Raw genomic sequence first — 14,601 nt, 5'->3', positions numbered from 1 at the left:
GAGCGATTTGTCCTTGACTCCCGCGCAGCGTGCGCTAGTGTTTTTGCACAGCGATCCGGGGTCCAGCGATCGATTTTGTCCTGGCTCTCACTGCGATGCGATGCGATCCGTGCCCACGCGGCCGGCGTCTTCCGCGGCGAATGGATCGTGCACGATCGATGGTACATGGACGGCGACGGCGACGGCGTGGTGCACGGCGAATATTCGCTCGCTTGCCCTGTGATCTTAGATGATGAGCTGAATGATTGATGAGTTTGATGACTCGCTCGCTGGTTCAGCATCTGGATGGCTTTTGTGTCGATGTGCTATGTAGTATCATGACCTCGTGTCGACTTTTGCCCACACGGCATGGTGCACGTGCAACTGGTACACACTTTGCCACCGTTTGATGGAATGGAATGGAAGGGAGAAAAAAGTGTAGCCGTATCGTCCTAGCTGCAAAGGGAACGCCTGGGCACCACCAAATGGGCATGGGGGCAATGGCCTTTTTGTTGGAGCAACGTGGCTGTGTAGAGAAATGCAGCGGAAGCACCGAGCATCGTAGTGAGGAGAAAGGTGCGGACCACAACTCCACAAAGGCAGGCCCAAACAAATGGCACGCGGCCCTGGCCCATCATCGACAATGCGACAGACAAAAAAATACAAGCAGGCACGCAGACCCTTCAAGACTTTTAACTCGCCGTTCATCATCCGGACCTGCTTGACAAGGTAGGAGAACTTGAATATCTTAAACTAACCCAAATTAGTCTGTAAAAATCCCTACATGTAATGCCCGCTTTTCTCTTCTTTTTGAGATTAACAAAGGTCTTAAAGAGTAAGGAACCACAAGCAAGTAATAACACAAACAGGTAAACCAATACACAAATTTTATTGCCAGTTCCTCCGACTGACTAAACTGACATGAGAAGGTGTTCAGGACAATTGCCACGGACATGAATGTACAAATGACTGGACTAAAGCAACCACGGACCATTTATCTAGACAAAGGAAAAAAAGCCAAAGAAGTTCAAATCGGCAAAATAAATTGCCTTGTTTATGTACACAACCAAACTAACAGAATTCGGCAGCCGGAGAAGCAAATTCAGAGCTTATCCATGTCGGCGTTCCTGAAGCTGCCACCGAGGAGTGACAAGAGGCCGCCACCGTGCACCCTTCCCTCCGGAACGGCACAGCCTCCCTCTCTGCCCCCATGCACGGTAGGTTCGGACGACGATGAGGGCATCATAGAGCGAGGCACCAGCACCTGGGGAGGTATCATCATCGCCTGGCTCCTCACCGTGCCGTCGCAGTCCGACGCGGTGCTGATGCCCGACGACGAGTACTCGTTCGTCATGCTGCTCGTGGCAGCGAGGGTCACTATGCCGCTGAAAAGGCCTGGCGGGATCATGCCCGCGCCGTTGTTCGCCGCGTTGCGCTCTTGCTGCTTGGCCGCCAAGGTCCCATGCGCGGCGCACAGGCCGCTCCTGCCGCGGGCGAACTTCTCGCAGCCCGTTCCCCAAGTGCACCGCTTGCCGCCGCCGTGGGCTTTGCAGAAGTCCGTGCTCCCCTGGGCGCTCTTGCTGCAGTTGTCGACCTTGCACCTCTTGCCACCACCGTGCTTCACGCAACAGTCCGTGCGGCCACGGGCACTCTTGGTGCAGCCAGCCACCGAACAGCGCTTCCCTCCTCCGTGCGCCACGCAGTACTCAGTGCCACCATGGACGCTCTTTGGGCAGACGCCGCCACCTTCGAACATGCATCGCTTCCCGCCACCGTGTGCTTTGCACAGAGGCGTGCTCCCCTCAGCACCTTTGCTGCAGCCGTCAAAGATACACCGCTTGCCACCGCCATGCCCTTTGCAGTACAATGTGCTGCCTTGAGCCCCCTTACTGCAGTCCGGGAACTGGCACCGGCGGCCACCACCATGAGAAATGCAGAGCCCGGCCTTACCCTCAGCACTCCGGATGCAACCTTGCACCGTGCATCTCTTACCACCACCGTGCTTGATGCACCGCCCAGACTTACCCCGTGCAGCTTTAGGACAGCCATCATGTTCACAACGACGACCTCCACCGTGAGCGATACAATAATCTGTCTTCCCTTCAGCACTCTTGGTGCAACCAAGCTCCTCGCACCGCCGACCACCGCCATGGGCCTTGCAATAGGCAGTGCTGCTCTCTGCACCTTTATGGCACCCAGGCTTATGGCATCTCTGCCCACCTCCATGGGCAATACACAGCCCTGATGCGCCTCTCGCACCTTTCGAGCATCCCTTGAACCTGCACTTCTTGGGATGCCGGGGATGATTCCTTTGTTCTGATGTGGTTGTTGCCGTGACAACGTCGGAGCTCACACCAAATGAAGTATCTGTCATGGCAGAAGGCTCAGGGCTCAGCTGAAGGTGATGTTGAACGTGCTGAGTGTTATCATTGTCGCTGTGCGTCAGGTCTAGTGAATCCTGGGTTTCTGCTTCGTGGGTCTCATTGACAGCAGAAGAACCGGAGCGTGGAGCAAAGAGTAGGGATGGCATGTAGCCACCGATGCTCCTTACAGAAGGAGATGCTGAGGCTTCATCAACAACAGTAAAAGAATGAACTGTTCCATCTGGTGCTTGCAAAGGTTGAATTGTTTGAGAAACATCCATTTGAAGGCCAAGCCTCAATGTCCCAGGATCGGTGATAGTCAAACCCTGTCCAGATAACGAAGGAGCTTCTTTAAGCTTGTCTACTCCAGTGGGCTGACACTCTGCAGAGTAAAAATTCGGCGTTGGACCCAACCCAAGGACTAACCTGCAACCATCATCTCTAGTTGTGATGCTATCAATGCACTGTATATTTTGATTACCATGGCCATAATTAGCCATTGCAGATCCCAGGCAGTCCATGTGGGGTGTGCTTTTGCCAAGGTTCACCATGTAGCTCTGAGCTGAGGGTTCCATTAACACAAACGGGTTATTCATTGGAGGTTGATTTGGGATATCCACAAAGCTGTTATCCATCACAGCTTGACAATATGACAACGGGGTGAGAGCAAATGACAACTGAATCACTGAATAGCTGAAGAACAGGGAACTGATGATCTTTCAAACACAGATCACAGAATAGACAAAATGGAAGAATATCAGCAGGAGTGTAGTACTGAAGCAACCACCACTGACAAAGCCTGAGGTGTCTGCACGGTCCATGCCTGTCTTGTTTTGGTTGAATTTATGATCCAATGCTACTTGACCTCCACAGCACTAAACAACATCTTTGATAGTTGACATCAAGCATAGGCAGGAGCCTCGAAATGCTTACTGGTTGGGAGGTCCTCAACTGACAAAAGCAAAACAAAATATTAACCAAAATTCAGATGTCAAATATATGTTTGGCGTGACCTTATTAAAACTATTATAATACCATAGACAGGTCACCAAGCCAGTAAAGCAAACCACAATTAGTGTTGTGCAAAGATTAAATAATCAGAAGTGAATACATTTTATTCCATCCATTCAAGTATACATGGCGTGCTTTATTCACACACATGTTCAACTATATAGGGTAACACAGTTTTCGAAGTGATTTTGCACATATTTGCCCATACAAACTCCTTTTAGCAGCACAGCATTGAACACTCCATTGGTTCCTAAGCAACTCTCATTAATCAAGTAGTTGATGGCAACTTAGTCATTTGTGCTGGATTCGGTCTACAAGTGAAAAGGAAAACACACCATATATACTAGAACTGAGAGAGTACAAGGAAACTGCAATTATGAAGTGGTTTCAAGCAAGCAAAAATAGTAGCCGAGATCAATGCAAAACAAACTCCAAACATGTTTGATTGGTAAAGCTACATGTTAAATTGTTATTAAGATTATCCTTTTGGGGGCATAAATCATTTAATAATACCTTTAGGTAAAGAAGATTGAAGGGTCAAAGTGAGTAACTAACACGACAAAAGTCTTTCTCCAGAAAGGAGGCAAAAATGTGGAGTCTATTTAATTTGAGCAACAGCATGCACAAGCAACTCCCGTAGCAAGAATTTGCACAGTAGAAATCTCAAAATATTGACAGAACCTATCTGCCCTTTATTATACTTGTAATACCAGCCAACCAGGTGCTACCTTTGCCGCCTTGAGTGAAATAAATGGTTTAACCAAGGCCAAGCAGTGTCAATAACTCAAAATGAGGTGATCGATAAACCAGGAAATCAACCACATTGCAATGCGCAATCTACAAAGGGGAATAGTATGAAGTAATGAACCCTCATCAGTTTACCTAATGAGTACAATAACCAAGATCAGCAGTCATAAATACATGTTATTCTCCATGAAAAGGTAACCAAAAGATTGGATAGAAAACAAGTAACAAATGTCTCTGTTTTTTCTTTCTTAACCAAAAACGACTGTCATACATTTTTGGTCTTCTGCATACGACTGCAAGACCTGTGCCTCTTATTACATATCTAAATACCATAACAATTCAACTTTCCTAAAATCATCCACACATTCTATAACATTCCCAACAGTAAAAAATATTGGATTACACTGAACATATCATTCCTAATACAGGTGCATTTCTGACTGACTAGAAGGGTTCAGACTTAAGCAGTATCAATTTAAAAATAGATGCCTAACAAGTACTACTCAACAAAGAGCATCCCGAATCTCCCTTTGGAATATTGTATCACGGATTGCTGAGAAGTGCACAAGATCATTACACGCAAAATTTCTAATATCCAAGAATTCCAGTCCAGAACAGTTAGTTCATTCTTGTCCTAATATTTTTTTTTCTGAACTTCGCCTGATTCTCTCCTAGTCCTAGGTACGGAGTACTATTATTTAGGGTCTCGTGTACTAGCTAACCAGGAAGATAAGTCCATATACTGCAACAATCTATCTATGTACTTAACTAGTTAGATTGAGAGTAAATAGTAAAAGAAAAGAAGATAGGGAAGAGAAAACAGGAAGAAATGGAAGAGGACAGGATTATAGCGCTAATTATCTAAGAATACAGGGTTAAGACTTAAGAGACTCAGAGCCTCAGACCATCACAATTGCAGAACATCCCAAAACAACAAGAACTAAGTATCCCAAAATCAGGAACCTTCTACTCCATCCTGAACCTTCACAGAACCCCACAAAATCCTGCAATTCTCCTACGACAACAAACTAGAATACCATGGCACAGAACAGATCTGATTGTTTCCTGAAAAAAAAAAAAAACTCCCACCAAACCGAACATGGCACACATGAAATTCCCCAATCGGGACACCACGAGGGGCGACCTAAAAGGGGGACTGGGACCAACAAACCCATCCCCGCAAAACCCCTGCAGCCATGACATGCGAAGAGAAAGGGAAGGCAAGAACGTAAACACATAATCGCGGTGGTGAGAGGGAGCAGGCGTCAGTCACCTTAGCGCGCTGAGAGCAGAGGAGAGGGAAGAGGGGTCTCGCTGCGGAGCGGGGCGAGGAGGGCGGGGAGTCGATCGCTGCGGGCGGAGGCGGAGGCGGGGGCGGAGGAGGCGGTGTGTTTTGCTGCCTTTCTGGTGGCTTCCCTAGTGCGCGAGAAGGGGAGAAGTACTGGCCTCCGTGTGGAGTATGTATGGAATGCGGGTGTGCGGGGCGAGGGGGAAAAATCGGTAGGAGGGCTCGTCGCGTGTGCAGGTGGGGCGGGACGGGACGGGACGGCGGGGTGGGGTGGATGGATGACGGCGGGATTACCTGGCGAGCCTGGCTGGCTGGCAGGCTCCGCTCGGCGGCTGCGCGAGCCAGCCACGCGACCGACCGGCAGCGAGCCAGCTGTTTCTTTGCCCTTCTTTTTCTTAATGTTTTTATGTGTTGCCTTGCGTTCTCTTTTTTCCTTTTTGGTTTTGGTTTGTTTTGTATCTGGCCGGATATCATGTGGTGACGAACTGACGATAGGCTTTAGCCTGTGGGTTGGATTCATCCACTCGCCATGATAAGGTGCGTCATCACTCATCATTTGCATATGAATTAGGATGCGTTTGAGAGTTGTTTTTCGCGTACACGCTTTCAAACTGTTAAACGGTGTTTAAAAAAATTTAATAGAAAAATTACTTTAAAAATCACATTAATCTATTTTCAAGTTTAAAATAATTAATACTTAATTAAATACATAATAATAGTTTACCTCTTTTTTGTGCATCTTCTTAATCTTTTTTATTTCTCTCTTCTTAAACAGGAATGATTACATGGGATCTCATCATGGACTACCTTTTACGGAGGTTGAAATCATCCCACATCTTCGCCTCCTCCTCGTGAGTCCGTCACTGTCCTATCCTTATGCCATGTGCTCACGTCCCGTGCCTTGAGCAGAGGCGCGGGCATCAGTGGGGGGGGGGGGGGGAAGAATGGCAACAATGCTAGTAGGAGGTAGTGGCATCAACATCGGTATTAGCGAATGTGACACTAGAAGGCAACGACATAGGCAATGAAGTTGGCCACAGTAGTAGCAACAGGAAGCCGAGGAGAAAGGGAGAAGACGAAAGGAGGTGCTAGCAGCATGTGGCTCGTTGGTCCACCAAGTTGAGGCATCACGTGTCCCCTCTCGCACCTTAATACTAGATAATATAACGAATTTGTTAACTCCATGGGTACCGTGGGTACCAGCTGGTACCTCAGAGGTACCAGATCTGATACTCGTTGATACCTAGGATGGTACTATGTCCGATAACCGTAGGTATTAGCTATGATACCACAAGTACTACTCGAGGATGATGTGTCGCACGATGTACTTACCACAACACCGACGATGAGCATGACGACTTCACTGCCACGTAGCCCGCTAATCAAAGCTCCAGAACCAGCCGCTTCGTTGCCCTCCCCCTCCATCACCATCGACAAAGCTTGGGAGGAGGTGCTTGTGCTGGCCTTCTTGACAACCTCCCTTCCCCCCTGGTTGTCCCCCTTCCGCCATGGGAGTCAGATCTGGTGGATGTCGCCATGCCTCAAGCATGAGACAAAGGAGAAGGCCATGGACTGGCATAGTCCACCGCCCTCATCACCGACGTGTACTTGGATCAGATCCGGCATCAGGGAGGCCTAGGCCTCCAGATCCGGTGTTTGTCGATGGCCCACAATGCATCCATGCCTAACCATAGATTGGTGGAGGAAGGAGAAGAGGGGGAGCACGGGAGGGGAACGATAGGAAGAGAGTGGAGGAGAAAAAAGAGGCCAAGGAAGATGAGAGGGCAATGCACCGTGGTGGTGGGTGTTAAGTATCCGCACCCGGACGGAACGTCATTCTATAGATTATCTAAAGTGAAGGGAGAACTTGCTTGTGATTTGGATTTGAGAAAATTCCTTGTATGCCCCTAGAAAGTTACCTAATTCCTTATATGCCTCTGAAACTTACTTGATCCCTTTCATACCTTTGAAATTTTGATTTGATTCCTTACACGTCCCTACCGTTAAGTTTACTTCAGTCCACTCGTTAATTTGGTTGAAAATGTCCATAATACCCTTCAAGATGTAGGAGCTGGAAATTGAGCGCATGTTTGTCTGTTAGCTTGATAAAAGACAGTAATATTCATGAGTGCACACTGTGTGTTTTAGAGACAAAATAATTAGTACATACAATTTTTAATATAAATTTGGAAGAAGAAATTTAATGTGTTTACCTTATATCATTCAACAGAAATTAAACATAAAATTGGTGGAAGAAATTTAATAGTGTTTTATGAGACTAAATAATTGTGACATACAATTTTTAACATGAATTTGGAAGAAGAAATTTAATGTGTTTATCTTTTGTTATAGCACTCAACAGAAATTTAACATAATTTTGGAAGAAGAAATTTAATAGATCTTTTTGGTGATACGAGAAATACCATAAGGAGCATACAAAATTATCAGGAGCATCAGGGATACACAATTAACAATTTGATTAATTATGGTGCATCCATACACCATCAGCATTAAGCAACCACAGATCCATTGCTTTATACATCATGAGCATGACGACGCGAGAGGGTGGTGGGACATTGAGAGCTCGTGTGTCCAGGTGCCGAGGACGGAATTCGAGCACTGACGGGATGCCCGAACCGCCGCTACGACGGGATGTGAAGCCACTGCCGCACGCGGGATGCAGAGCCGATATTGAGCCACCATCGCCGACTGGATGCAGGAGCCGTTGCATGACGGGATGTGGAGCGATGACGATTTGGAGATTGGAGGTGATAACCCGTGTAACCTAGGGTTGCCATGGGCATTTTTGTCTTTCTTGAAAAAAAATGATAAGCTAACACACGCCTGCACTTGTATATCCGACGGAAATCTAATGGTAAGGGATTAAATCTAAATTCCAGAGGCATACGGAAGATCGAGTAACTCTTCAGGGCACATAAGGAATTTTCTCTTTGGATCTACTTACACTTTGATTTGCTATAACAAAAGATAGAAGATATTATAAAATACTTAATTTGTTAATTATCCCAGCATAGTCGGTTTTGTTTTTCAAAATATCGATCGTTTCCTTATCTTCGACCTCAGTTTAGCTCATTGGTGCCATCCAAACATGGTGTGCCGTGCAGCCCGCGGGGGGGAGGGGGGGCGCTAGATTTGGCAACGATGAACATGGTTCAAGTGGGAAGCCTCGGACAAAAGTTTAATTTGAGTCTTGATTGTAGCAAAGACATTATAAAGGAAACCCAATTATGGATCGTTGGTTGTCATGCACGATCTAAAACATTATAGCTTGGCCTAATCGAAAACTGTGTGTGTTCAATGGTAGTAAAAGGAATAGAACAGAACAGAGTAAGGAAGTGTTTTACATTGATTTCGTTCACAAATGGATCCAATGGCATGCAACATCCAAAACCAAAATCGAACTGATCATATTTTTTTATGACGTGGCCGCTATAACTTTGCAAAAAAAAAAAAAAGTTTACTTCTTTCATACCCCTTGTCCTCTTGCACCCTATAAATTTTTTCATCCGAAACTCTCCTGATTAATCTAACCTAAGGTCCCGTTCATTTCTCCAATAAGAGTTGGATGAAGATAAAAATTTTTGTGTCACGTTGTTTAAGCCGCTAAACAGTGTGTTTCGTGCGAAAACTTTCTATATGAAAGTTGCTCTAAAATATCATATTAATCTATTTTTCAAGTTTATAATAATTAAAACTCAATCAATTATATGTTAATACCACCTAGTTTTACGTAAAAAACTTAATCTTTATCTTCAGAAGAAAAGAACACCACCTAAGTACGACTCAAAAAATCTAAATAGGACAAACAGGCTAGAGCAGATCTCAGATCTGCAGCGGCAGTTTGGAGCAGTGACCCCCCATTTCATTTGGCCATTTCCTCCCATCGCTTTCACCGAAAAGCAGAGGGCCCCACGTAGAGCGACGCATGGCCAAGCGATCCGGGAGAGCCGTTTACGTGCACAAGTTGCGCCCGTTTTGGGCCCCGGCCACGTTGGACCATTGCACGCTCGCAACATCCCTCGTGGAGCCCAGAACTTGTTTGGTAGCACAGTGACTATAAATCCTGGAGCCGTGGGCCACCCACTGTTACTTCTCCTGATTGCTACCACAAGCCGAGCCACTGAAGCCAGCACTGTTCATACGCAGCCTCGGCTCGGCTCGGCTCATCCGCGCGATTCGCTCTCCACCGTCCGTCCCGCGAACCGCACCCGATTCGCCGTGTCCTCCACTTGTCGACATCCCACAGGCCGCCTCCCATTCTCTAGTGGCGTTCACGCGCCCGAGACGCCTCCCCTAGGAAAAAAGAAAGTAACATCTCCCTCCGGAATATAAAGAAGTTTTATGATTGAACACAGTTATTAAGAAAGTATGTAGAAGCAAGTGGTGAAGGGTTGTGATTGGATAAATAGTAGGGGTAGGTGGAAAATATGAATGGTGGAGGGTTGTAATGGAAAGAGAATATTAATGGAGAAATTGCTATATTTTAGGACAAATCCTGAGGCTAACCGTTGTTATATTTTGGGACGGAGTGAGTGCCGGGCGACACTCTCGCTTAAATAAAAAAACAAAAGAAAAACACTCTTACCCACGGCACGACAGCGCCCCCACGCTAACCGCCATGTGGGCCCCGCAACCTTTCCGCCCCACCCGATATCCGCCCCACCAGCGGAATCTCGCCTGTACGCTCGGCTCTTGGGGCCCACGCGTCCCGCCGGTCCGGCCACGTGTCGCGCCTCCGATTCGCTCGTCCCCTCTGCCAGGTGGGCCCCGCCGTCCTCCGCCCGTTTTGGGCCTGGGCCCAGTACTAGCGTAACCTAGAGCCTTTGCCACCGCATCTGCTGTGCGCGACGACGCGAGGGCGGTGGCGTCTGGTGGCGGCGCGCGGTGGTGACGGCAGCCGACGCGAGGGCCGCGTGTTTCCCTTCTCTCGCTTGGCGGTGGGGACCAGCAGAGAGACGCGACGCTTTTTTTTACTAAAGGCTAAAGGACGCTGACGTACGTCTCCTCCTCCGTTGGCTTGGCTCCGTGCGTGTCCTGGCGATCGACCACGAGAACGGCGACGACGACGACGACGAGGAGTTTGGTGGGGGCTCGTCACGCCGAGACAATCAGATTTTCTTCACCGCCTGGTGATGTAATCGCCTTTTAATTACTAACTTGTGAGCGTGCACGTTTAAAATCCTGAAGGGACCATGTGGATTGCGTCATTGCTGACAACGAAAGGATTTACTAGTGATAGACAGGAGAAGCTTTGATCATTTGGATTAAAAAATAGAGAAAGAGTAGCAAATGGCACCAAACATCACCACTAGAAGCCAGATTTGTAAAAGGAAATACACAAATAGTTTTGTTTGGGCAAGAGAACCTTCGGGATCCACACGGTCGAGCCTCAGCTTCAGCTCCTGCGGCGTCCAGATCAGAAATGAGAAATAAATTAAGCACCGATCGAGCCAATAATCGTTTGGTCGATACCAATATTCTACAGCAAATTGGGCCAATAGCATTGGGTCAAACTGGTTTAACTACTGATCGAATCCCATAGATTGGTGCCTGCCTACCGTGGGCTATATAATCCTGTATGCAAATAATTGGTGCAACCTGCTATCTGGTCGCTGAAGTCGTCACTCGTCAGTTACTAGTCGTGTCACTTCAAAAATAAATCAGTTAGGGGGTATTTAGATATAGGGGTGTAAAATTTTAGCGTGTCACATCGGGTATCATATAGGATATCTCATAGGGTGTTCGGACACTAATAAAAAAAACTAATTATAGAATCCGTCAAACTTATTAAGCCTAATTAATCTATCATTAGCACATGTTCACTGTAGCACTACATTGTCAAATCATAGAGCAATTAGGCTTAAAAGATTCGTCTCGCAAATTAGTTGTAATCTGTGCAATTAGTTATTTTTTAGCTTATAGTATTTAATACTTCATGCATGTGTTCAAATATTTGATATGATAGGGTATAAAATTTTAGGGTGGGATCTAACCACGGCCTCAGTTTCAAGCAATGACAAATGGCACCATCGTTTACATGTCACAGACTTTACTGTAACGAGGTTGCATCAATCCCTCAGTCCTTCACTAAGCTTGAATCCTTTATTTACATTTCTGAAAACAAATGAAAATCTCAGGGCCAATTTGTCTCCAAAAACGAGCCAGAATATATGAATATATAATGCAGTATGCCCTGCTGGAACTTTTTTCATACAGGGACCATAAAATTATGTAGCAGGACCACATTGCAAATGAAGGTAGCTACAATGGGCCATATATGGGCTAAAGATGTATGGTTGAAATTTGGGCCGAGATAGACCCTTAACGTAGTGGACTTAAAACGGCCCAATTACCAATTACTTGTGTTGCTCCTGAAAGAATTGAGAGGAGAGCCTCTCGTACCTACATTCTGCTCTGCTGCTAATATTTTTTATTTTTGTGCTCTCTTTTAGATTACATGACACTGACACGACTGAATGGGCCCATATGCCCCAGCAGAAGGTAGGCTAAAGGTGATTCTGTGAAACATGAAACAAATTCCTACTAAAGCTTACGCAGATAAATGTGAACAGCACGAGCACTGAAGTCACGCCCATTGCTCAACCACCGTAGCGACGAAGGTGCTTTTCCTGATTTCTTTGTCATTGCTTATTTGCATTTGACAATGGCCGCAAGGTTTTTTCATGCTTAAAAAGCTTTTAAAAACCTTTCTTTGGCACAAGAGCTCGAGTCATATGTATAATCTACTTTACAAAGCTTAATTAGCCTAACATGATCACCCTCATTTTAACATGGAATTCGCTATTGACCGCCGAAATGACCGGGATAGTTACTTCTATAGATGACATCTTCTCTTCTCTTCGCTGCTTCTGCTTCTGAAGTCGGTGTAGCACCACAGGTCGGGGTAGAGGTAGCAGGCAGCTGCATCGAGTCATGGATCACCAGATTGATGCCGAAACCGTTGCCAGTGATCTCATCAGCGCGTCTCTCCGCCTCTCCAGGCGCAACCTGCTCTGTCGTACTCCCTGTCTCCTGTAATAAGCCATTTTTAGTTATTTTCATTTATCTCGAAATAAGTTTATTTTCAAATAATCATTGTATTGGAGTTCATGAAAGTATGGAGTGGTTGTATTGGGAGTAGCTAAATTAAAGAGTAATTGCATAATAATTTGATAAAATAGGGGTATTTTAATCTTTTTATTTTATATGGATATGTGTGGGATGTGTGAAAAATAAATTTATTTTGGGACGGAGGGAGTATAATGCAGCTGTGTTTCCTCTTCAACGCCTCTTCTAGATAAATTAAGGTCCCGTTTGGTAACTTGAAAGCCTGTTAATCTGTTATAACCATGGGCCAACTTCAAAGCCTGTTATAACTGAGAGGAATATATATTTCAAAGATAACCTAATCCGAAGATTGCTAGATATACCAAAGCTATGGCATCACGCCCTTTTCTTGCAGATTCTTGCAGCAGATAAAAAGAGAAAAAAAAGGAGGTACGCCGGCCAGAAAGCATCAACGGAGGAAAATTTGGTGGATGAGACGGAGTGACAAGTGAGCTGTGAGCAATACATGGAATCTCTCAGGGTTTTTTAAGTGACGGCTGAGTGTGGGGTTGTGGGGGTGGAGATGTGCTTACCACGTGAACAACCCTATATACTTTGACCCAAGGCTGGCAGGCATCTTTCTCGTTACTGTTTTTCATTGTGGGAGTAGAAGCACAACTTCCTTTTCACTGCCAACTCTAGATTGCACCCAAGTGGATTTATCGCAGATGCAAGCTGTTGCAAAAGCACAACTGCTTTACTTTTTTTCCCCTTCTATAATTTGAGCAAATAATGCAGCTATCCATTTTCAGATATCCTTCTACATTAGTGTATGGCTGTATTTAGTTCTTTAGGTGTAAAAACTTTGAAGTATACGGACGCACATTTGAAGTATTAAACGTAAAATAATAACAAAACAAATTACAGATTCCGTCCGTAAACTGCGAGACGAATTTATTAAGCCTAATTATTCCATTATTAGCAAATGTTTACTGTAGCATCACGTTGTCAAATCATGACGTAATTAGGCTCAAAAGATTCATCTCGCAATTTACGTGCAAACTGTGTAATTGGTTTTTTTCCACATTTAATGTCCCATGCATGTATCCAAACATTTGATGTGACGTTTTTAGAAAAAAAAAACTTTGGAATCTAAACACGGCATATGTCTGATAACGTCTAAAACGTACTAGGTACCATGCATGTCCTGTGTTCTAAAAGTGGAACATTTGGAAACAGTTAATATGTGGCAGTATATATAATTGATTCTTTTTACTCTCTCTAGGGCATGTACAATGGTGTCTAATAACGGTCTTTCTTCGTTGTCATGCAAGTAAATTTGGTGACGTGGAAGAAAGAGATGAAGGAATGAGAAACATCGTTGCTACGCATGACAACGGCTCAGAGTCGACTCTCAGCATTTATTAACGGAAAATTTATTGCATGAAAGTGGAGAAAAGGAAAGAAGTATAATAAAAATTATTTAGTGCATTAATGGTTTAGAAATCTCATTGTCTCTACTATTGTAGGAGAATAGTCTCTAGTGATATTAATTAGTATATAGAGCTCATATTAGACTCTACCTTTGTACATGTCTTTATAGGTTGGCATGCTAAATTTTATTAAGGTTGTGTTCTAAAGAAAGGTTGGCCTGGACTAATCATTTATTTATCGTAAGCATGCTTTGCAAACTATTAAACAATGTGTTTCATTTAAAATCTTTCTATAAAAAAATTTCTTTTAAAAAAATCAAATAAACTATTTTTACGCTGATGGCTCGTCTCATTTTCTATGTCACCAACTAACTATCCCCAACAGACAGCAGCTGTATCGAACTCAGCCTAAGACACGAAGAATATAAAGTACAATGTGCAGTCCCTATAGTAAGTTGCTAATAGAACACTGTTGTCCCCTCTTTGTTAGGAGTACATGGTATTTTGGCTTATCCCTTAAAATGAAAAGTGATACAGTACTATTCTATATATTCATGGAATATTTGTAAGCAACAGAATCACCAAATGCTAAGCATTTCTATATAACCTTTATTAGGGGGTTATCACACCGAAGCTAGAGGATTGTACGTAGTGGTATGTGAAGTCGTGTGTGTGATAACTGATACTACCTCTGTCCCATATAAACTGTATT

The 14,601-nt window shown here is 44.9% G+C and overlaps 1 protein-coding gene across 1 annotated transcript; it reads right to left on the bottom strand.

Annotated features, from left to right (window-relative positions):
* Positions 1-849: 849 nt before the first annotated feature.
* Positions 850-5,557, bottom strand: LOC127770673 (uncharacterized). The gene is made up of 2 exons (XM_052296477.1): positions 5,374-5,557; positions 850-3,293 (listed from the first exon to the last, which is right to left on the bottom strand). Exon 2 carries the CDS (start codon positions 2,975-2,977, stop codon positions 1,082-1,084), a length of 1,896 nt encoding a protein of 631 aa, XP_052152437.1. The 5' UTR covers positions 2,978-3,293; positions 5,374-5,557; the 3' UTR covers positions 850-1,081.
* Positions 5,558-14,601: the final 9,044 nt, after the last annotated feature.

Source organism: Oryza glaberrima, chromosome 4 (genome assembly GCF_000147395.1).
Source record: "Oryza glaberrima chromosome 4, OglaRS2, whole genome shotgun sequence".
Taxonomy (NCBI): Eukaryota; Viridiplantae; Streptophyta; class Magnoliopsida; order Poales; family Poaceae; genus Oryza; species Oryza glaberrima.
The sequence above is the reverse complement of the archived record's forward strand: the minus strand, read 5'-3'. Positions and strand labels throughout refer to the sequence as shown.

Coding starts and splice junctions, on each gene's coding strand:
- LOC127770673 (XM_052296477.1), bottom strand. CDS start 2,977: ATGGATAACAGCTTTGTGGATATCCCAAATCAACCTCCAATGAATAAC.